The 22478-nt window shown below is 50.5% G+C and overlaps 1 protein-coding gene across 2 annotated transcripts; it reads right to left on the bottom strand.

Moving 5' to 3' along the window:
- Positions 1-630: 630 nt before the first annotated feature.
- On the bottom strand, positions 631-21174 carry BAG3 (BAG cochaperone 3). 2 transcript variants are annotated; one of them, XM_074373540.1, is made up of 4 exons: positions 20623-21174; positions 5320-5646; positions 3612-3995; positions 631-2005 (listed from the first exon to the last, which is right to left on the bottom strand). In XM_074373540.1, the coding sequence occupies exons 1-4, from the start codon at positions 20806-20808 to the stop codon at positions 1190-1192; spliced, it is 1713 nt and encodes a 570-aa protein (XP_074229641.1). In that variant the 5' UTR covers positions 20809-21174; the 3' UTR covers positions 631-1189. The 2 variants fall into 2 exon arrangements, with proteins under 2 accessions (XP_074229641.1, XP_074229640.1); XM_074373539.1 differs by having other exon boundaries at positions 631-2008.
- Between the last annotated feature and the right edge of the window lie 1304 nt (positions 21175-22478).

Consider the following 22478-nt stretch of genomic DNA (forward strand, 5'->3'; position numbering starts at 1 on the left):
CCTGGGAGTTCCAAGATCTCAAGCCCATCTTTCTCTTCCCTCTCATTTTCAGGTTTCTTTGGCAAAGGACTTAGGAAAACAAAATCTAGCACATCTCTGCATTCTGGGGCTGTGGTCCTTCCTAAGCTCTTAAAAAACGTTGGCACAGAAAGATCTTCCAACAGTGACTTCTAGGAACCCATTCTCGGAAGATAAACTTGGTCCCGGACTGGCTTGGTGACTCAGAGAAGTGTCAGATAAAGATGACCCCAAGACTCATAGAACACATGCCCAATCTCCAGTGACCTGGACTCTACAGAACGCTTGGGCCAGCCTCAGGCAATACTGGGAACTGATTTCCTGGTGCACCTTTGAACCCTCTCAGCTCCTTGGTGAGGCCTGCGTATGGCTCGGGGCCAGGTGCACCTGTGCTGGGCACGTCTCCATTACCTGAGTTCATGGCCGAGTTTTCCCAGGTTCCAGCTTCAACCTGAGATGAAAAATGACCAAAACTCATTTTCTCGTGGGCAGTAGAGATGTTACAAATCCCAGAGCAGGCTTGTAAATGCATCCACCATTTCTTTTTCCTAAAGCCGGTGAGAGACCATCTTGCTGCTGCCACTCTTCAAAGGTTAGAAACCACAAAAGACATTCTGAGTTACATTATCACTTTATTTTCCTTTTTTAAAATGTAACATTAAAGTCATCCAACATACAGACATTCCTATGGCTCCTAACACATTTTATTCTACCTAAAGTTAAGTATTTTAGCTATGAGATGATGAAAATCATCCCATTAAAGTGGCAACACTTCTGAAAAATGGGTTTCCTGTTTAGTGATGGGAAATTGACTCCCCATCCATCCTCCAAAAAAACTCCTTCAGTCCACAGCTATAGGAAGACAGTTCACATCCACAGCTAACATGTGGGGCCCATGCAGAGAGAGGGCCCCAAAACGACAAGCAATGCGGTTAAACTTTTATAACAAGCAACTTCTTTATTTGTACAGAATAAGAATACGGAAGAAAAGCATCACTTTCCTTTTAGCCCTTTTATTAGTGTTTTGCCTACACCCAAGTTACTGTGTACCAAGCGGCTATGAATAGTAAAAACCAACTGATTTTCAGTCCCTGAAGTGCATGCAACTTAAAACTCCCTAACGCACACAATCAGTCCCCAGTCTCTGGGGTGGATTTTTATTTAGTGGAGACTACGGTGCTGCTGGGTTTGCAGCTGTGTCTGTTGTGAGGCTGGGGTTTGGAGCTGCTGCTTCCTTGGCTTCTGGGTGCTGGGTTTCGGTTTTGGGATCTTCTCCATTTCCAGTACTTTCCTTGCTCTTGTCTGCTGCCACGGCACCCATCTCCATGATTTCCTGCAGTGGCTGATCAGTTTCAAGGGAGCTGGGCTGGAGTTCATAAACCTGGACTTGGCCGGGGACATCTATTGCTTTCTGTTCAAGTTTTTCCAGGATGGTCTGAACCTTCCTGACACCATCTCTCCTGGCCTGGCGGACATCAGCTCTTCCTTCGGGGTCCACCGAATCCAGGGCCAGTAGCTCCTTGGTCAAATACTCTTCTATCATCAGGTACTTCTTGTCTGTCTTCTTGCCTTCAAAGTTGTCCACTGCCTGCTCCAGCCCTTGCACCTTCTCCAGGATGGCTTCTACTTTCAGCACACCTGGATGTTTCGGGGGCACCTCAGCTTCTCCGGGTTTGGGAGGTGCGGCTTCTACTGGGGCTGGGCTGGGGGCTGCTCTCTCTTCTGCAGCCACATTCTTAGGGGAAGAGGGGACAACAGAAGGGGCGGAGCTGGGAGGACAAGGCACCGGAGCAGAGGGAACCTTTACTTCCACCTTCTCAGAGGGAGGCGGGGGCTTCTGGGAAACAGGTTGAGAATTCACCTCCTTGCGGATCACCTGAATCGGGATGTGTCCAGGAAGGAGATCTGGTCCAGCTGCTGGGCCTGGCTTGCTTTCTGGTTTGTTTTCAGGTTGAGGAACAGGTGATGGTTCTCGATGAGTCATGGGCTGCTGAGAGGAGGCAAGGACACAGAGGTAGTTTTAGTAACTGGCTGGGAGTCACAGGTAGCGTTTGTAGCTAGGACTGACTGGAGGAAAACATAAATGACTCTTTAAAAGTTTAACAGTACAAAAGAGATTTTTTTAAAGTCAACCAACAGCTGTTAACAAAATAAAAATATGATATTAATCATGTATGTGACCAAACCATTGTAATGCTTCCATTTGTTACCTTGGTCTATTGGTCTGTTCTAACTGAATTTTTCTGGAGATGGTACCCTTACGGCAACAAAAGGAAAAACTTTTTCAAAAATGAAAATATCAAAAACTCATGCTGACTGCTGAGTTTCTTCAGCTCAAAGTCCTGGGTGACTCAGACTTTCAGGTGATGGAGCCTTGGAGTAACAATTGCCACTTGTCCTTCATTATGCTGCGTGACAGCCTCTGCTCAGGGTGTGACCTTCCCATCTCCTGTTTCAGAAAAGTTATAATCGTCTTCTTTTTGTTTAAAACTTAGGCAGACTCATGACTTCTGCCCAGACTGGTGTATTTTTGAAAATAAGGAAGATGCCTGGAATGGTTAACCCTGCGAGAATTTTGCTTGGGCACATCTGTGCCTGAGCTAACACTCCGCTCTGCAGCATCTGCGCTGACTACATACTGGCTACTCAGGCTGAGATACGCTTCAATGTGACTATAAACCGTAGCTATATTTTTTTAAAATGAACTATGCTTGAAAGAGAAGTATCTTGGCTCATTAAGCATTTAAGTGAACATCTAAAACGCCCTTAAAAATCTCACACACTCTGATTCCACCAACTGGGAAACAAGAGTTGCACTACATTATTTTTAAAGCACTCCCAGTTAAAAACACTAAATCCCACCATAATGTTCTGTTAGGCCAAATCTTTTCAAGCATCTAAAAAGGGATCTCCGGACAAGCTACAAAAGAGACACTACCACAGACAAACAAGGTTAAGGTCAGAGCTGAAGAGATCAGATGAGTATTTTCAAAATGCACAGAATACTGCAGAGATGCTGAATGGTAAGGGACTCATACAGGGCACCATGAGATAGGTGAGGAGGCTTTATGAGAGCAGCAAGACTGGCTTTTCCCTTGGAGGATGGGGAGAACCTGGATTGTGAAGGCATTTCAGGAAGCGGATTCAGCTTGAGTAAAGGCACCAAAAAGGGAATGATAGAATGAACAGGCCTGCGGAGTGGAGAAGGGGGATCAGTGAGGCAGGAGACGAGGCTGTGGCTGGGGTGTAAAGGGGGCTTGTGGGGCCCTGAGAGGGTGTGGCAGGCACTAAGACACCTGGGCCCCAAGTGGTGAGTGACACTGTGTTCTGTCCACCGTTTCCCACCATGGTGGCTGGAGTCTGCCCCTGAGGGCACAGCAATGGAGAATGAGCAGAAGGTATAAAAAGTACCAGCGGTTACAGCCCTCGCCTGTTTTCTGCAGATGATCAGCCATTTGCAGGATCTCACTTTCCCCAGTTACGTGTATGTAAACCAGGAGGGGCTGGCAGGGGGACTCAGGCACCCTGCACAGAGCTCCTCAGGCCCTGGACAGATGCTGTCACAGCCAGTTTGCCGACACCAGATCCCATACCTGAGGCCTGTCAACCACAGTGTGCACGCGGAGGGGCGATGGGGCGTGCACCGGCGTGCTGCTTCTGGCTGGAGAGCCCTCCCTGCTGGACGCACCCCGGACGGGTGACCGGAATGGGGATGCTGTCCACGTGGTCCGGGGCTCCCAGTCATCCCCCTGGATCTTGTGGTACACAGGCTGGTGGGTCTGGTATTCAGACTGCTGAGCTGGGTAGTGGGTCTTCTGGGCTTGGTGGAAGGAGGGCTGGGTTGCTGGCCGGGTGACATTCTGCTCGTGTATCACAGGGATGGGGATGTAGCCCCGGGGGAGCTGGTGACTGCCTAGGCTGCTCCTGCCGGAGGAGGACGAGGACGAGGAGTCCGAGGTAGCTGGAGACTGGGATCGCTGCAAGACATGAAGGGTAGACACACGGCCCATGAACGACCCTCTGCCTGACCCTCTGACATTGCTCCCATTATGTGCCTGCTCAGGGCAGCAGGTTTAATATGACCTCCCATCTGTGAGCCTTTCCATTTTCAAAATGTAGTGTTAAGACTGGGAGCTCAGGAATCAAGAGGCCAGGGCTCAAATTCTTAACAGCTCAATAGCTTCAGGAGCTGCATTTAAAACACAGAAAAGAGTACTTCCCTCACTGGGCTGGCTTCAGTGATCTGTGTATGTGCCCTTGCACAAGTGCCAGGAAGCGCTCACTACGTTTCATTTGTTGTTGTCACTTCACTTCCTCTTTCCTTAAACTCTTTTCCGGCTGATCTACAGAGGAGTCAGCCAGGCCGTGGGAACGCGTCCCCTGTGCGGACCGGGCAGGCCAGGCTGCTTTCACTCCCAGACCACCTGCTTTCCATTCTGGAGAACTGGGAGGGTGTTTCCCCAGCTGGCTTCTAAGGGTCCTGCTGGTTCAAATATGTTAAGATTTCTCTGATTGATGTGTTACTTTTGATTTTTACAACAAATATAGGAACTGCTTCTTCGAGAAAAGGAAAGAGCCACCTGGTGCCCCACATTAACTGTGATTTTTCACCCCTGAGCAGGCAGTGAAGCCAGACAGATCCCAACTCTGGACGCACCCAGGGAACGAGCATTTGTGCTCAAGAGCAGATCCGGGGGCTAAGATCTGGATTAGGAACTACTCTCTAGATATCACTGCATGGAAGTGTTGACTTCAGGCTCCAAACCCTGTCGTAAAGCAGCTGCCTTCCTGAATTCTCATTCTGGGTTTCCTTTTAAACTGTGGGACACTGTGAGGGCAGGTATGCTGTCTCATTTTCATGTCAATATAGCTCTAAGTAGTTGATACTTACCTGTAAATACTGGACTGAATGAAATAACACAGAGGATCTCTATGTTTCTGATACAGAAAGCCCGCTGGGAGTAAGAGACATCAAATTAGGAGCCAGAAAGCCAGGGTTCCAGTTCCAGTGATGCCACTTCCAACTTGATGGTTTGGACCAAGCTATTTACCCTTCTGAGGCCCCATTCCTTAACTACAAAAATAAGCCACGATCCCTGCCCACTTGAAAAACCAACCTGTGAAACGCTGTCAAGCGACTTTTGCTGGGTGACCTCTGATGCCGCAGCCCAGGCCCAGACGCCCTGATCTCACCAGGTGCTTCCCTGGGGCGCCGTGTCAGCATCTGGGCAGGCAGGGAAGCAGGATCACTGGCACCCCCAGGTCGCAACCCAAAGGCCCACGAGACAGGCCTCTCCTTACCTCAGGTCCATGGGGGGCTGGCGGCGGGGCTGGCGCGCCTGCCACTGCCGGTCCACACTGCTTATCTGGCTGGGTGGTCTCCACCACACCCCGCAGAGGGGACTGGGACCTCTGAGGGGCCGCCACGGCCGCCTCGGTTTGGAACCGCTGTGCCCCGGGCTGGGGGTAGGCAAAGACAGGGTGCGGCTGCCGGCTCTCGGCGCCTTCATGGAGGACGGGGATGGGAATGTAGCCCGGCCGGAGCTGGGGGTACACAGCGCGCCCTTCCCTGGTGGCCAGCGGCCTGGAGCCCTCCCGCGAAGGCCCGTTTGCAGAGGACGAGGTTTCCTAACACAAAAAGAGAAGAAACACAGACCCATTAGCAACTGGGAAGAAAACAGCCCTGAAAAGGAGAAAGCACGGGGCTGAGCGCTCTGGTCTTCCGGAGTGATCATGGGGCCCACAGTGTCCGCCAGGACAGCTGAGCACAGACAGCGTGGGTACCATCCCTGACCCTCACTTCCTCCAGATGCTCCCCTCCACTCCTGAAGCTGCTGTCTGCCCAGCAGCCTAAGAACCAGGGACATCAAGAGAAAGCACGTGAGTCAAAGTGTCTGCTGAGCACGAGAGGTCCCAATTTCCCGAGCCGGTAAGACAGATTTCTTTCCTGGGTGACAAGGCAGCAGTGCATGTAGGAGAGTCACTGACTGTCCCCCAGATCTTCAGAGACCCAGGTCAGGAGGTGCGAGGAGGTTCAATTCCAACTTGCTAAATTATGGCCAGCTTCACCACTTCCTAAGAGGTCCTCGTGTTTCCCAAAGATACAGAGTTGTGCTGGACCCAGACAGGCCACAGCTTGGAAATCTGCAGCGGAGGGGCGGGGAGGGGGGCTGAGGGGGAGGCTGCCTCCTCAGGAATATTTTCAGAACAAGCTGCAAGAAGGGAGATACACAAGGAATGCAGAAGCAGCACTGGATGAGAACAAAAACCAGGGATTAGTTGTGCTGGTCCTATGATGCCAACAAAGCCTGCCTGGCGGGGAGCGGCTGGGGTCTCTCTTCTGTCCTGTCATGAAGTTCTCCCTTCAGCGGCCTGGCTATTTTGGGACCCTTGAGAAGGCCAAGTTCCAGATGTACCACAGAGAAAGATCTTGTTTCAGACAACAAGGCTGGCCAGTCACTCAGCGGGCAATGTCATTTCTCACCAAGCAGAGGCCGGGCAATGAAGCCAGGGACCCCTATGGCTTGTGGTCCTGTCTGGCTCCCGGGCACTAGAGGGTCCTTTTACAGAGGAGGGGGCGGAGGATTTGTGCCACTTACACACATTTAAGTGGATGAACTATTAAGAAGGAGCTTGATCCTCCCTTACGGAGGCATCTCTCTGAACAAACACCAAAGGCCAAGGCTCTGGGAGCTTCAGGGTACAATTCCCACTGGGGCAAAACTGGTCACAAGGAGGCAAAGCCCAAGGCTGCCCCTGGAATGCAGCCCTTTCAGATCCATGAACTGCTTCCCTCCTGCCCCAGAGGGCCTCCAGCACACAGGAGAGGCAAGGGTGTTGCCGTGTCCTTGGGGACACCAGCAGACAGGCACTCTCAGATTAGAATGCCCACGTGCTCAGGGCGGGGGCATTATTTTCGCCTGCTTAACTCTCAGGTCACCCAAGAGCAGGGAGTGGGTCCAGGCCTCACATTCAAAACCAATTCCTGCCACGAGACAGGCGCCAAAGGGAGGCAGCAAGAGGCACTGAAGGAACTCGTGCTGCTCGGTGCTGACTCACAACAGGCCGCCTGGGCAGTTCCTCCACTCGCTGGGGCACCCTTCCCTGCAGCCAGGAGCGGGGGCCCGGACAAGTGCTGGGACGTCGTCTCTCTGGCTTCCTCCCAGGCTCACACAGAAGCCTTGCTCCATCCGCACGGTCCATGGAGCTGGGTGGTTAGCAGCCCTTATCCGCTGACCAGTGCCTGGTGAACGTCCTGCTACCGAGCTGCGGGGTACCGTGGGATCACCAGACCAGCAAGGCACGACCCCTGCCAAGTAGGGGCTTACCAGGCAGTTTAAAGCTATATGACACAGACCGGAAGCAAAACTCCCTGGAAAGCACAGCGGGCCATGCAGATGGAGCACAGTGGGCCCTGCAGATGGGGCACCGCGCGGGCTGTTCTACAGGGTGTGGCTTTCCTAGACGGGATGCAAATTCATTCTCACCTCTGCGAGTGACAGCTCTTTGATCTGGAGTGATTCTCTCAACCTCTGTGAGCCTTAATCCCCTTTTCTAGAAAATGGAGCTAGTAACACGCCCTCACAGGACTGTCGTGATGTTTTATGAGAGCACAAGAGGGATGCCCAGAAGGCAGAAACACGTGTGAATTCCCTCCCAACACAGGCACGTGATTATGCTACTCAGACCCCGAAATGTCCAAGGAATCAAACATGAAGGACAAAGTTAACTGGTGGTGACTGGAGTCAGAATGGTGGTTGCAGCTGGAGGAAATGGGATTGTCTCGGGAGGGTCCTGAAAGAACCTTCTGAGGATGGAAACGTCCTCTATCTTTTTCTGGGTGGTGGTGGGAAACGGGTGTACACCCACGTACAAGTCTCTCACGCTGTACACTTCTCTGGAACCCCCACCCTGCCCATCCTCAGCCACGTTCCACCCATACTATCTGGACCGAACAGATGAGGGCTGCCAACTCCACCATCCCCGCACAGCTGGCTGTTAGCTGTGCCCCCACCTCAGACCCTTCCAGGGCTGGAAACCTTAGACAGGCCTGGCTGGGGCTTGGCTCCTCCTGGGGAAAGCCCCTGGATCCAAAAAGTACTGGAGCCGGCCTGCCAAGAGCTGTACACTTAACGAATCTCACTGAATTTATTTTGTAACTTAGTTGAAAGAGAAAAGGGAAGAAAAAGGAAGGAAAAAGGGAAAGAGGGAGGAAGGACAATCCCTCCTGCCCAAGGGGCTGTGTCAGCAGGACTGCTTCCTGGAGCCGGTATCTGACCTGGGTCTCGGGAGCAGTACCACGCTGGGGTCACTGGAGGCAAGCGTGCAGCCACTGGAGGCAGGGGTGGGGGTGTCAGAGCAGCAGTGGGAAAGGCTGTGACACTTGAAGGTTAAGTGCTGAGCTGAAGAAGATAAGGCTGGAGGCCAGAGGAGGCCAGAGGGCCCCATGCCTACAGGAGGGACCTCAGCAAGATGGGAGGAACTAAAAGCAGAAACTAGGACACATTAGGAATGAGAGAAGTCAGGGATGAGAGTAAGGATGTGAGGGCAGAGCAGGGGCCGAGGGCATGGAGAGGAGGAGGAGAAGGAAGGGAAAGGCCGGGGGCTGGCAGGACAGGAGGGGGAGTGAAGGGAAAGGGCCATGGCCCAGGCTGCAGCTCTGCCCCTGGTCCACGAAAACGGTTCTGTCAGGGCCCAAGCTGGAAAGCAGAGTGGTCACAAGTGGCCTGGAGGCTGCTTTCCTACAGTCCTGAGGTTTGCACTCCTGGTTCAGTGTGAAATAATGACCCATTTACGCCCATTTAATAAAAAACGCACACATCTCTTCATGAGCATTGCCTTTCAAGGAAGGCAGGCTCCTTTGCCACTCTGGTGAGGACTTTGTTTAGAAAACACCACTTTAGGTAATTTAAAGAACCACGTCACTTCCACAGAATGGAAGACTAAACACTTCGACATGAATGAATAATTTAAACTGGAAATGAAATGCCCACCCATACCGGATGCCCACGCCACCGCTCATGTTTCTACTCTGCTCTCATGAGAGCCCTGTCAAGAGCAAATGCTTCCATCTTCACTAACCAAAAAGTGCCACCCAGGAGAATGACACTGCCCTTTCTGTCTTCTGTGGTGTTTTCATCATAACCTAGTGAAAAAAGATGTAATTTTTTAAAAGAAAAAAGTTTAAAATGTTTAATATTTATAATTCCCCTAGAGTATGACTAGAACATGTCTCTTCAGTCCCATGAGAAGTGTTCTCAAGTTCAAGCCCATGTCCAGAAAGAGCCTACTGGTTACACTAGCCAGCATCTTTTGTAGAAGACTCACTACCTGCCCCACCCTGACTTCACTGGGGCCTGGGGAACCTGCCCCCTGGAGGTTGCATTTCTGTGTGACACCATGACAGGGACGGGGGACTGTCACAGTGACCCAGCAGATGAGGCTGGGCCTCGCCTCCTCATCGCCGCCTGCCTCAGCTTATCCAGGAGCGGGGATGGCATTACAGGGGTGATTTTCCAGTCAGCTCAGCTCAGTATCCTTATCTTTGGGCAGGGACATCAGGAACACAGCCACACAAAATCCAATTAGGAAGTAAGAGCCTGACTTTCACTGCTTATCTCACTGCATTAATTTGTAAGATGCACTGGTAAATTCTTCTCCTTTGTACACTGAATTAAAATCCTCTGCAGGCCCCAAACAACTCCATGAGAAAGCTGGGATTAAAAAGCAGGAAAAATTTCCTCAGATGAGCCAAAATCTGCCCTATCAAGTACAAGTTATTATTATTAGACAAGCCTGGGGTCAGATTCTGAGCTTGGGTGAGCCTGTGGCTAACACAAGTCTTGTTTGCTTAAAAGCATATCTACTTTCACTACTGAATTTTAGTAACAATGTGGGTGCTAAGGGGACTGGTAGGAGACTTGGAAAGAGACTGCACTTGGTCCTAGAGCTGGATCTGCCCCTCAGTATGTGTGCTGTGTAAGCAGCTCACATCTCCCTGGATGTCAGTTTTCTCAGCTGTGAAATGAAGGGGAGGCTCAGATGTTCTGTAAAGCAGTGGTTCTCAGACTCTAGGAGGCATAAGAACACCCAGGAAATGCAAAAAAAGCACTCTAAGCTGAACCCCAACAAAGTCTGGCTCAGTAGGTATGTGGGGAAGCCCAGGCGGGACGGCACTGGGGACAGCGATCTAAATGAAGTTCCTTCCATGTCTGACATTCTCCGTGACCTCTGATTTCCAAGGTCTCTTCTGGCTCTAAACATCCTCACAGAGCTCAAAAACAAGGAAAAGTCGATGTCTCAGAAACCTAAAAATGACCACTCAGTCACACTGTTAAATCGTATCAGAAATTGCTGGAATTAAGGTGCCCCAAGGGTTCATGTACCAAGTGAAGAGGAGGAAGCTGCTGACCCCCCATGAAGGACTCCTTGTGCCTTAAAAGCCGGGTAGGACCATAAAAGCAGGGCAGGACCAAGTCCTGGGCACCTGCAAGGTATGCAGCCACCACTGAGCTGGGGTGTCGCACGTTCACGGCCTGAGCTGCTGCTTTGAGACCAGCCAGGGAGTAGGGTGTGCCTCAACCCAGCTACATATGGTTTCCACCCACACTGAGTGGCCAGTGAACCCTGAAAATGGCCTCCCGTGAGCCCCAACCTCAGTTCCGTGGTATAGTGCTCTTCTAAAAGTGGGCTCGACACCCACAACCCAGAGCTCCCGTCCGTGTGGTCTGGATGAAGGCGAACAGTGACGAAGGCACTCTGCGGGCTGCCCGGCAGCACCTCGGCCCCGACGGCCGTGGAGTCCTAAGTAGGACACAGATTCTATTAACTGGGTTTTTAGGCCAGAAGAGCCTCACACTGGTCAGGCAGTGACTTTTACTAATGACACTTCAAAACTTCTAAAACAGGGGGAAAAAGCTGGAGGGAAACAGGAATCCTGGAACTCCCTATGTAGCCAGGACCCAGATCAAAACGAAGTGGTGTGGCTTACTTCCATGAGGCAGGAAGCAAAACAAAAGGAAAATTCCTTCTAAAGCACAGAGAGCCGAGCTTCAACACCCTGTCAAAGCTTTCCATGTGGTATTACCGGCCATAGAAATGGAACAGGTATTACTGCCAGTGGGTTGTATCAACAGACATCTCCATCCCCACAGCCAAGCTCAAAATTCCCACTGGAATGTGGTAAAAGGTCTTTTTCACTGCACCCAGCCCTGTTTGGGGCATACACGGACCCTGGACAAATTCTGAATAATAAGCAGAATCCACATCCACCAAGTCTGTCTGTAGGACTCCTAGTGAGACAAGTGTCTGCTGCCCACCAACTCTGTAAGCAATCTAGTCCCAAGTGACTGGAGGCTTTATCTGATATGCCCGTTATTAAAGTATGTGTACCTGATTCTGGGATTACTGAGTTGGGGTCCCTGTGTGTTTCTATTAGGGAAAACTTTTTTTTAAGATGAAATTCAACATTGCTTCTTTTTGCAGCAGGAGTCCCCGTCTTCAAGTTGCCATCCTGGACTCCAATCCCGCCCTGCTGCTCACCAGCTGTGTGCCCTGGAACAGGACTCCTTGCTACTAAGACTCAGTTTCCCCAGTTATAAAAATCCTCGTGCCTGCCTGGGATTTTTGCAAGATTTAAGTGAAATAAGGCAAGGGAAAGTCTTTATAAACTGTGAGCTGTCCCATGCCCTACATAATCACCTTCCTCCATTCCACAAATAGTTACCGATGGACCCAGCTTTTCCCAAGCAACAGCTGGCTGAGCTTACTGCTTACAAAGTTGTGAATCTCGGTCTAACTCCTCAGTGGTCCACCAAGTTGCTAATGAGCCTGCTAGAGTTAGAAGCCCCTTTATCTGAGCGTCTTAAGAGCACTAATTAGCAGGGATGTCATTTTCTCTGCTAAGAACTGTATCTGAAGTCTCACAACCTGGAAGCAAAGACAGCCAAAAACAACTCTAGGGGCCCACGCCCTAAACTTCCCTCTCCCTCCAACAGGCCCCAGGCTCTGAAGGGGCCTTGCAGACAACCTCACCACTGAGAATCATCACCCGCTTGCAGTGACCGAGTCTCCTTGCACCCCTCCCCCGAGACCTAGGGGACAGAGTCAAGCCAGGCTGGAGCAGGACCACTTGGGAGCAGAACATCTGCTGCTGTCTCCCCAGCACCCTCAGTGTGCCCCTCCAGGGCAAGCCAGTGTCCCGGCCACAGCTGGGTAGGTCCCCTGCTTGGGGCTCCCAACCTCTGGAGCCCTCCTCAGGGATTCCACGGAGCAGATGTGGCCAAAGGTCACAAGGGAAGTTACTGCAGAACCAGGCAGAGAACCCAGGTCACCAGAGTCCAGCTCCTGAACTCAACCCTTTCTGGGAAATTAAAAACCATCTACTTCCTCTTCAGAGAAGAAAAAAAGAGTAGAGATTTGCTTCAATCAATGCAAAGCCACGAATCACAGATGGAAAAGTACCTGAGATTTCTATATCAGGAAGCAAACTCTGTCTGAATTTAGGTAAAGAGACTTCCTCATGTGCATGGGTACATTTCCATGGGCTTCTCAAGGTCTTGTCTCATATTCAGGTAGAACACTGGTCACTCACTGGGCTCCTCCATCTGTGAGACGCCAACCATGCAAAGCGTGCTGCTGGTATCAGGGTGCTGGACTTCACTAGACATGCATTTTATACAAATCACAATTTCTCAAAAGAAAAAAAAATCTCCAATTCATCAACCACAGCTCAGGCTAGGGCTCTGACGGATGGTGGCAGCCTGGTGGCGGCGCGGGGGGGCAATTCCTGGGGGACGCTCCTCCCCACCCTAAGCAGCTTCTCAAAGCATTCCTCCTCCAACAACCACACTGTCCCAAGTGGGTGCTGGCAATTAGAGGCCCCCTCCCTCTCCTTCCACCCACAGAGACATTTCTGCCCCTTAGAGCTGGGTCTGGTACACATGCACAGGAGGCCCCTCACTAACATGGCTCCATTTGCCAACACCGGCTAGGCACCTGTTCTTGCCTGGCACTGTTCCTATGCCTGTGCCTAGATGTCAGGGGAGACCCTCCCCACAAGCAGTCAGGGGTGAGGGTAAACATAGTGTCCCCTCTAGCAGAACACAGGATACACAATTCCCCTGGTCTGTCTTGGGCAGAGGATCCAAGGTGAGTCCACAGGCTGATGGGGCTGTGGGCTGCAGGTCTGGCTGAGGCTCCAGAAGGCCAACAGCCTTCATCTGACCCCCATGCTGCATCCCTGAGTTACTGCCCAGCTACTACTACCCTCATGAGGGGCACAGGAACCCCTAGGTGACCGTGCTGAGGGCATCCAGATACTAGTGGAAGGCGAGCCAGCTACAGGGTTCAAGGTGGATAAGAGGAAGCCTTGCTTCTGAGAAACAAGATTTCATATCTATCTGGGAATGGACAGAACCACATCCAGCCAGAACGTCCACTGGGCAGGGAAGCCAACATAATCTGTCTGTGAAATCCTTTCTGACTTCTTGGTGAAGGCTGGGATTGTCTCCACAGACTGCACATACGTGTCAGGTCAGGCACTGGCTCATCACCTTCCATGCACCATCCCTCCAATCCTCAGACCCTGCTGGATGGGTACTGGTGTGTGCCCATTTCTCAGAAGGGGAGAGTGAGGCTCAGGGAAGGTGAGTGATTCACCTGAGATCACCAGAACCCAGGTTTGCCAGATGCCAAGGCCAGGGATATGTTAACACTTTCACTATTCCTGCCACATCTGTACACTGTATGATAACTGTTTGTGGCTAATGTCTTCAAACCCTTCATCTTCCAGGGGTTAAACGCAGCAGGAGGGAAAGCATTTCATTTCAGCCGGTGGAGCTGGGCTGAGGCTCAGACCTGGAACATTCAGTACGAGTGTGCTCTGGGTCAGGGAGCCAGGCTCCATGCTGAGTCACTGCCTGGCTGAGGCAGGGCAGCGGCAGTGAGGGCACCCAGCTCCGTTCTGAGTCACCACAGCCCCGAGACTCCACACACGCCCACTCGGGGCCTCTGGAGGGAGAAAACCCAGTTCTACCCCAGCAGGAGGGCTGGCTGGTCCTGCTCTGATGATAAGGATCCATGGGATAATTTGGAAGATTCAAAACGTGATGTGGCTGCCTTCTCTGCTACACACACGTTCTCTCCTGTCTTCTTGCCATTTCCATTTCTGAACTATCCATCCATTCATTCACTGTCCAAGAAGAATTTTTTAACTGAAAAGGACTACAACTCCACTTTATTTTATTTTATTTTTACAATTTCACTTTAATTCAAATTAAATTTTCAAGAAACCAAGGAAGTTATTTTGAAATAGGAAATGTTTGTTCTTCAACAGGACGCTAAGGAATTTTCAGTGGGAAGTCTCACCTCAATCACTAGGGACACAGCTCTGTGCCGGGAGCTCTCGGGAGGTACGCTGTGGACAGGCTCCTAGTGTAGGCAGTCCGCAATCTACAATTCTGGGCCCTTCGGAACTGACAGTGAACGAGAAGCCTCACTCTGCAGTGTCTGATCTTACTGCCAGCCACACACACACACAAAAAAGCAAAAACAAAAACAAAAACTGAAGAAAGACGCCTTCCACAGCGCTGGGGCCGCTGTCTGCAGCTGTAGACCAGCGGCGTCTGGCTGCTGTCAGCAACCAGCCTCTCCGGCAGGCCTGCTCCAAGATGCTGTGTCACTGGTGGGGACAAAAAAAGAGCTTCTCCAGATCCGTAAGGATGAACTTAGGGAATCAATACCAAAGTCCCCTGTGGAGAAAAGGTCATTCAGAAATTCCATAAAAAGGAACCAGTTCCCGGGGAACATCTGCGAGCCCAGGACAACACTGATCAGGAGCCAACAGAAGGCTTCTCAAGACACACTTCAATACCGGATGCTTTTCTTCAAGCAGCCTGCCCGCTCCGGAGCCCGGGCCCAGGTTTTACTCTTCTCCACACAGATCCGTTTGATTTTACTGAGCTGGTAGACCCTGCCAGGCCCTGAGACGCAGAAAGATGAAAGAGATGCAGACTCTGCCTCTGGAACACTCAGCCCCAGCCCGCAGGGACTTGACCCCAAGGCAAGGCAGAAAACTGCTGGCCTTTTGGAGGAAAGATTCAAATTAAAGTGATGTGGAGTCCAGAGCAGGGGCAGCCTGCTTCTAACCAGAGAGATGCAGGAAATGCTCTGTGGAAAAGGCACTGAAGGAGGAAGAACTGTCTTCCATGGAGCATTTCACACAGTGACATGCAGGGAGCGGGCACTCAAAAATCTTGGATAGGATGGATAAGTAAGTGAAGACTGGGGCCCATCTTCTAAGCTCAGACCCAGGCTCAGGAAGTGAGCCAGCATTTCTCATCAGCTGTAAAGAGGCAGACGCAAGGCTGTTTGCCACCGGGGCTGTGCTGGCGAGCTGGGAGTATAAAGGACTTTCGAGAAGCAGCCAGGCCTACTAGTGGCAAGTCTGTGTCACCTGGGGTGGGGGTAAACCTCTGGCCACAACAGTCTTTCTGTTTTGTCATAGCTGACAGTCCTCAGGCCAGGCAATCCTCTCTCTCCAAATCTGTTTCCTCAGGCGTAAGGTGAACCTGATAATTTCTACCTTAGTGAGTGCTTTGAGGATTTAAAGAGATAAGGTTTGTAAAAGCACCCACCTGTGTCTGGCATATATATATACACAGACAGACAAAACAATAGATTCATTCCTTCCTAAAGAAATGCTCTCTCATTAAGCTTCTGCAAGCTGCCTGTCTTGCTGAAAAGCTGCCAAGGCCCCCAAAGAAACTGTCACAGAAATATGCGAAGACTTAATAACACCCGGTATCTCACACGTCGCACAGTGCCAGACAACGGCTGGAGATCAACTTCCACATCTGCAAAAGGAGGGGATTTAGAGCTTAGCTTCAGAAGTCTAGCTGTGGGTCTGAGAGCTGAGGCACAAGCCGATCACAGGGGTACAGACTTGATTCACAAGCAATGTGGAGCTGGGAGGGGCTGGAGAATTCCACAGGCAGGTATGAGAGAGGTTTCTTTGGCGTCCACCAGCACTAAAGGGTGCTCAGAGGTTCCTGACAAGCAAGGCCCTCATCTTCTGCTCCCAGTTTTCCTATGTAAGGTGTCTTAAATATGTAACAGCAACATCAAGACAGAAAAAAATATGAAGGAGAAAGGGCAAGTTTGGATTATAAAAGGTTTCCTAATTTTTATGAAAAATACCAAATCATTTTAAAATGTCAATACGAAGTAATAAACATGTAAAGTAGTTTATATAAGGCAACTGTGTGTCATTCCAGAAACAAGGACAACGCTAATCAAGCCTCATGGGTGGTACGTAGCTTTCTGACTCACAAGCAGCCACAACTGCATCAAACGACTAAGCCTTCCAGGCCCCTGGCTAACGTCAAACACCGCCATGGTTCCTGCGCACTGATTCGACCCTTTTAAAGGGCAAATATACGTCACGAAACAGGGGACAAGCTATGTTCAGTTCTTGCATAAGCCAAACACGGACTGTTCTCCAGAGGGGAAAATGAAAGCCCTGGATGAGGTGGACGCATAAGGCATTTGGCTGTGTTCTTTATCCACCCCCAACAAATCCCTATTCATCAGGCATTAAGAAATTTGCTTCAGAGTAGCTGCAACTTGCTGGAAATACAAAGGAGAGAAGGGCCACTCGCTTCCTGACTGTGTTCTGATTCTAAGAGGCACAAGAGCTTGCCATCGATCTGCAAAGAGCAAGATGATCTCATCTTTAAGAACATTCAGGAGGCTCCGCTGAACATGAAGCAGAACAGATGGGTCTCTCTACCTCAGCTGTAACTCTAAACATTTCCAGTTTCCTCTGAAAGGATGTTTCTACCTGTCTGTCACAGAGCCTGAGGAGAATCTGTCAAATTACTGTGGTGAGATTCAGCCGGGAGGGCAAGACAGGAAGGAAAGGCTCTGGCTTGCTTCTTCCTAGGGTTCAGGAGGGTCTCAGGACCACCTCCCCCACCCAGCACTGCCACTCTGCCAGGCTCCACCCCTCTCCACGCCACCCCCATCATCACACCCCCAGAAGCCATGTGCCAGGCGAGTTTTACCACAGAGGAATGGAGGCTTGGGAGATGGCCCTGCGGGTTAGACGTTAAGCAGGCGCCCTTAAGGATGCCAAGGCCTGCACAGGCGCACACTAAGTCACAGCCTCCCCACCCTCCTACTAAGTGGGATCATCATCCTTCAGTGGCTCCCAAGTGCCAGCCTGGCAGGATCAAGAACCATCAGGGAAGCTCTTTTGACATACTGATTTCAGGACCCTACTCTGAGTGGTTCGGATTCAACAAGGGGGTGCGCAGCTGGCGATCTGTGTTCGGCAAAGGCTTCCCTGGAGACTACCAGGCTTGGGAATCTGCCAGGGCTGGGGATCTCCGAGACCTGCAGAACTAGAATGGCCCTGGTCTCCAGGGAGGAGGGTCTCCCTCTGGCCCCAGGGAGGTTTGTGAGGGAGCAGCCACACTCCCAAGTATCTGGCCTCCGTTTATTTAGCAAGGAGAGCCTGGAGGAGCGGCTGCATGGAAACTGTACATCTCCTGACTTCAAGGCGGACACCGGCCTCTCTGCCAGAGAAGGGGCCTGGACGGGTATGAACTTGCCAGGAGATTAGTGGGAAGCCCACGTGTGCAGAAAATCGATATCCAGGAAGACTGCAAGTGGGGAGGTTCAGTTGCTCAGACTGCAGCTGGATAAAGCCCAAAACCTTTGCCTCTAGCTGTCCTGGGTCTGCAATGAAGGGCAAGACACTTGCTTTCACTTGCCCCCTCTGTAAAAATGAGGAAGAGTCACTCTAACCACTGCAGGGGAATGGGGAAGGATCAACTGCAGGACAACAGAGTATAAGACTAAACCAAACACAAAGTTCTAGTCTTTTTCTTCTTTCCATGAAAGCCATTCCTTTACCAGCATGGTTAAACTGTAAATACCCAGAAACTGTCTTCCCTGACAGACAGCTTTCTCTGTTTTTCATGCTCAATGAATAGCTCTTTACTGATTGACAGCATCTCTTCTTGAAGGTAGGGATGCTAGAGGGTAGGGGGTGGGGTTCTCTTAGCTCAGTTTCTCTAAAATCCCATTTTGTTTTCCGCCAGAGCCCTTTTCTCATTACACATTAAGAAACTAATTTTCAGTATAACTAATAGTGAAGGATCCTCCACTGTACTAACTCTGGAGTAAGGTGACGTTTGTGTAAGTGAAAGTGAATTAGTCACGTAGCTGTTCTGAGTATAACAAAGCACAAGCTTGAAAGTAATGAAGCCCACAGAACTAATGAACTGAATGCTAGCTTTCTCCTTACGTTCTGGTGCCGTGCTGACAAATCTCAGGTAACCAGTTCTGTAAAGAAAGCCCTTTTCTTAAGTTGATCACATCCAGACATCACTATACAAGTAGTCACAGCACAGAATTCAGCTACCTAATACTTGGTGGTCAGGAGGACACAAAAGTAATCAAGCTTCACAGTTTCATAAAAATTTAAGACTCTTCTACCTTCTTCTGAACACATACACTGCCTCTTATTAGGATGTTCTGGTGTAGTTCTCTCTTTGCTACTGGTATTATCTGAGTGGCCTTTGGAAACACACTTGAACTCTCTGGGTTTCTTTCTCAGAAAAATAGAGGCTAAGCTAAAAGATATTTAAGGACGTTTCAACTTTAAAATTCTGACTGTTAAATTTTCAAATCAACTTTTCCATCATCAGACTTCTGATTTAGTAGCTCCTATTTTCTACTTATTGAGAACAGTAATAGTAACTCAACCTGTTTTTTCTCCCTTACGGAGGTTTATGAAACCACAGCCTAACCCATTCACCAAACGGGTGCCCAAAGATCCCAACCTGCTGGGTGAGTTTCATGTTGAAAACAAAGTGCCAGCATGGTGGGACTTACACTGCACTCGCAGCGGATTTGTTCAAACTTGATCTTCACTCACCATGAAGGATACCAGTGGATTTTGACTGTCCCTGTGTCTACAAGAAGGAAGCCTTAAAAAGATAGTTTTATTTATTTATTTATTTATTTTTGCTTCAGTAAAGATCTACATTCTTGGAGACCACAGTAACTGAGTTGGTCTGAAGTGAGCATTAGTTTCACCCAATATGAGGTGAACAGACACACAAAAAAGTGTATATAATTATGCCCATTCCAGGTAATTACAGCCTCTTGTACTAATTTTCAGAAATAAATACACAATTAATTTCTTAAATGTAAGCTGTTGAATATACAATGTCTCACTGTTGGGCACCAGAACTTTATCAATATTTTGAAGAAAAAATGCATAAAAATGAAGGTGGATCACATAGATCTCTCTTCGAAAATAATAATTTATAAAGCATTTTTAATTTCGTGAATTTTTAAATCTTCAAAGTAAATTACCAACTCTTTATGACTTTTATTTTTATTTTGATGAGACAACATAACTCTACCCTTTCTTTAAGTATATTTCTTTTTGCCAAGCTTTATATTTTGAAAAAGCTCAAATTTATAGAAAATTACAAGAGGAGTACAACTAATTACAATTTAAAAAAATTAATAGACTCATTCCAAGTTTATATTTTCAAATTTTCATGCTCCTAAGAAGTATATATTCTTGCATATATGTAAATGAGGCAAACCTCTGTATCCACGAAAGTATTACTACTCAGCTATCTGTGTGTCAGAAACAAATTCTAGGTATTTTAGTAACGTAACAAGGAAGGGAATATACTGCCATTAAAAAAAAAATCTTTCTCTCCAGTGTGAGGCAATGTCTAAGGCAACAGCCAACTAGGAGACAGTCCACATCTTTAGTTTAGAAATTGCCTGGGAGAACAGCATCTTGTTTTTAACAAGTCATATTAGAATATATTCTTATTGAAAACAGTTTCAAACAGTAATACAATTTTAATTTTATATACAGAAAGAAAGAAAAAAAAGGAATGTATTTACATCAGTCTCCTGAGTCACTCTGTGCCTGACACCGGAGAGTGAAGTCAAGATATCCTCAACCAAGTACAGTAACTTTAGGAGGTAAAATTCCTAAGAGACTCTAAAAGACCCCCCCCCCCCAAGCTTGCCAATGGCCCCCTGGCGTCCGCCGAAGCGCGATCAGCAGAGTGAAATCAGTCTCAGCCCTGGAAGACGGGAGGAGGCCACAGCGGGGCCTTGGCCTGGGCCTCCGATACTGAACAGGCCGCCCGCCCCTTGCCTCCTGGCCCATGGCCCCTCGAAGCCGGTAGACTGGACCTGGCGCCACCACGCGATGCGGGTCGCACTTCCCGCCCGACCCCCGTAAAACAAATGCAGCCCAGGGAGGACAGTCCTCTCCCGGGCCTCCCCTCGTCCGGACGCCAGCCAAGGGCGGGCCTGGAGAGGGGGGTTGTAGGGGCGTAGCAGGCCGACCCCCCTGGGAGCTGGTGTCCTGGGGGGTCCGTGCGTCCCAAGTGGCCTTCACTGATCTCCGGGGTACCGGCGCGGGCGGGCTGCGGCCGGAGCACACCTGGCGCTTCGCGTCCCCGCAGCCCGGCCCAGTCCAGCCGCCCCCGCCCAGCCTTGTCCCCGCCGCCCGCCGTCTAGGAGGACCTCTGGCCAGGGTGCGGCGCGGGCCCTGCTCACCTTGGGGCCCTCGGTGGGCACGCGCGGGTCATTCCACGTCGTGGTGCGGCTGTTGTGGTCCACGAAGAAGGGCCAGCCGGTCTGCGGGTCGATCTTGATCTCCCAGCCCGGGGGCAGAGGGTCGCGGTCGCCGGCGCCGTTGCCAGACGCCATCTGCACCATGGGCGAGTGGGTGACAGCGCTCATGTTGGGTCGGGGTCAGCCCGGTGGGGCGGCCGCCGGGGTGCCGAGTCGCGGGGTGCTGGGGTTGCGGGGTGCCGAGTCACGGGGTCGCGGGGTGCCGGACCTCCAGGCGCAGAGTCGCTCGCTGGCTATAGCCGGAGCTAGAGTCGTGCGCGCCGCCGACGTGTCCGGGAAGCCGGCGCCGGGCACCTTTATGAATTAAAGGAGGGGGTGACGTGGCCGGAGAGGGCTGGAAGTGTCTGGAAATAGCCTCCTCACTGCCAAAGGGGAAGGAGGAGATAAAGGGAGGTAGCAACTGGCCGGCTAGAAACTTCTGGTCCCATCCAGAGAAGTTGGCGGCGGCGCTGGTTGGATGTGGAGCTCCGCCCTGAGTCATCGGCTATATCCGTGGCGGGGCGGGACGTGGGCGGGGCGCGGGCGGGGCCTCGGTCCGGCCGCCCCTCCTCCACCCCTCCACCTCCTCCCTCGCCCCAGCTGGCCGGGTGGGTGTCCCCCGGCCCAGATCGCCCCGGGGTGGGCGGAGTTGCATCCGCGGGATCCGCCTGCTGCTGGCCGGAGGGACAAGCGAGCCCCGGGGACGGCGTATCTTGGGCCAGTTTCGGTTTTCAGACTTGCTCCCTCTTCAAGACATGTAGGTGTTCCCGGGACTGGGAGTTCCGCGCGCGGGACATCTGCTGCGGCTCCTTCGTGTAAAAACAAAGTCATCGTTAGACTTTAAAGTGGATTTAAACTAGGGTCTCTCCCACCTCCCCTTTGCACTCCCATATATTGATACGCGGGGACACTGGCCTCCCTCAGTTACGATTTAATCACTTCCATGGGCTTAAGGGCCGTCCGAAAGGAGCGCTGGAATGTTGATCTGGCACCATTAGCGGAGCCAGGGAGAAAATGGAAGTACAAATGGAAACTCACCTGCCTTCTTTCTGAAACCTAATGAGAGAAAGATTGCATCAGCCCATGGTTTTATGCTCCTGAACCTCATATCTCAAATATAGAAACTATCATTGCAGTGAATAACTTTAAGGAAAAAACACAATCTTTTGAGTTTTGGTCTTTTTTATGGTAGGGGTTGGTTCTTGCAAACTTAAATCTTACCCTTCATTTGGGAAGTAGGGAACAAATCGAATCATGAACAAATTCTGTTTGGTTGCTTCAGTGGTGGTCACACTTGTAACTCAGCCAAGCACCTGGATTCCTCTGGGAGAGACAGTGCCCGCAGAGGAAATGGGGGGGGGGGTGTTCTGTTTTAGATCCTTAGGCACGCAGACTCATTCCCTTCCCCAGAAACATTCTGGAAAAGTGACTTGGACTAATGTTGGGCCCAATTTTCTAACTTAAATGCAGAGAACACCCTGGAACCCTCAGAGACAATACATCTTGTCTCTTGCTGCTCTCAAATTACTCTGTTTGGAGCAAATGCTAGAGAGGCTTGCCAATCATTTCCAATGGAATGATTCTCACATAGGTCTACTTACCAGCTTTTAAGTACAAACACTCACTTCCGTGAAAAAAGAGATGATGAAGCCCCAGGAGCTGACTTAGGTCACCAAACACACAAAAGACTTACGTAAAAACCCAAATGCCAGTGCACTAATTTACCATAAGAAGTATTACTATTCAATAATAAGGAGCTGGACCTTCGAGTACGCTATTCAGTGGCTGTCTTATTCTTT

The sequence above is a fragment of the Camelus bactrianus genome, chromosome 11, assembly GCF_048773025.1.
Source record: "Camelus bactrianus isolate YW-2024 breed Bactrian camel chromosome 11, ASM4877302v1, whole genome shotgun sequence".
Classification (NCBI taxonomy): Eukaryota; Metazoa; Chordata; class Mammalia; order Artiodactyla; family Camelidae; genus Camelus; species Camelus bactrianus.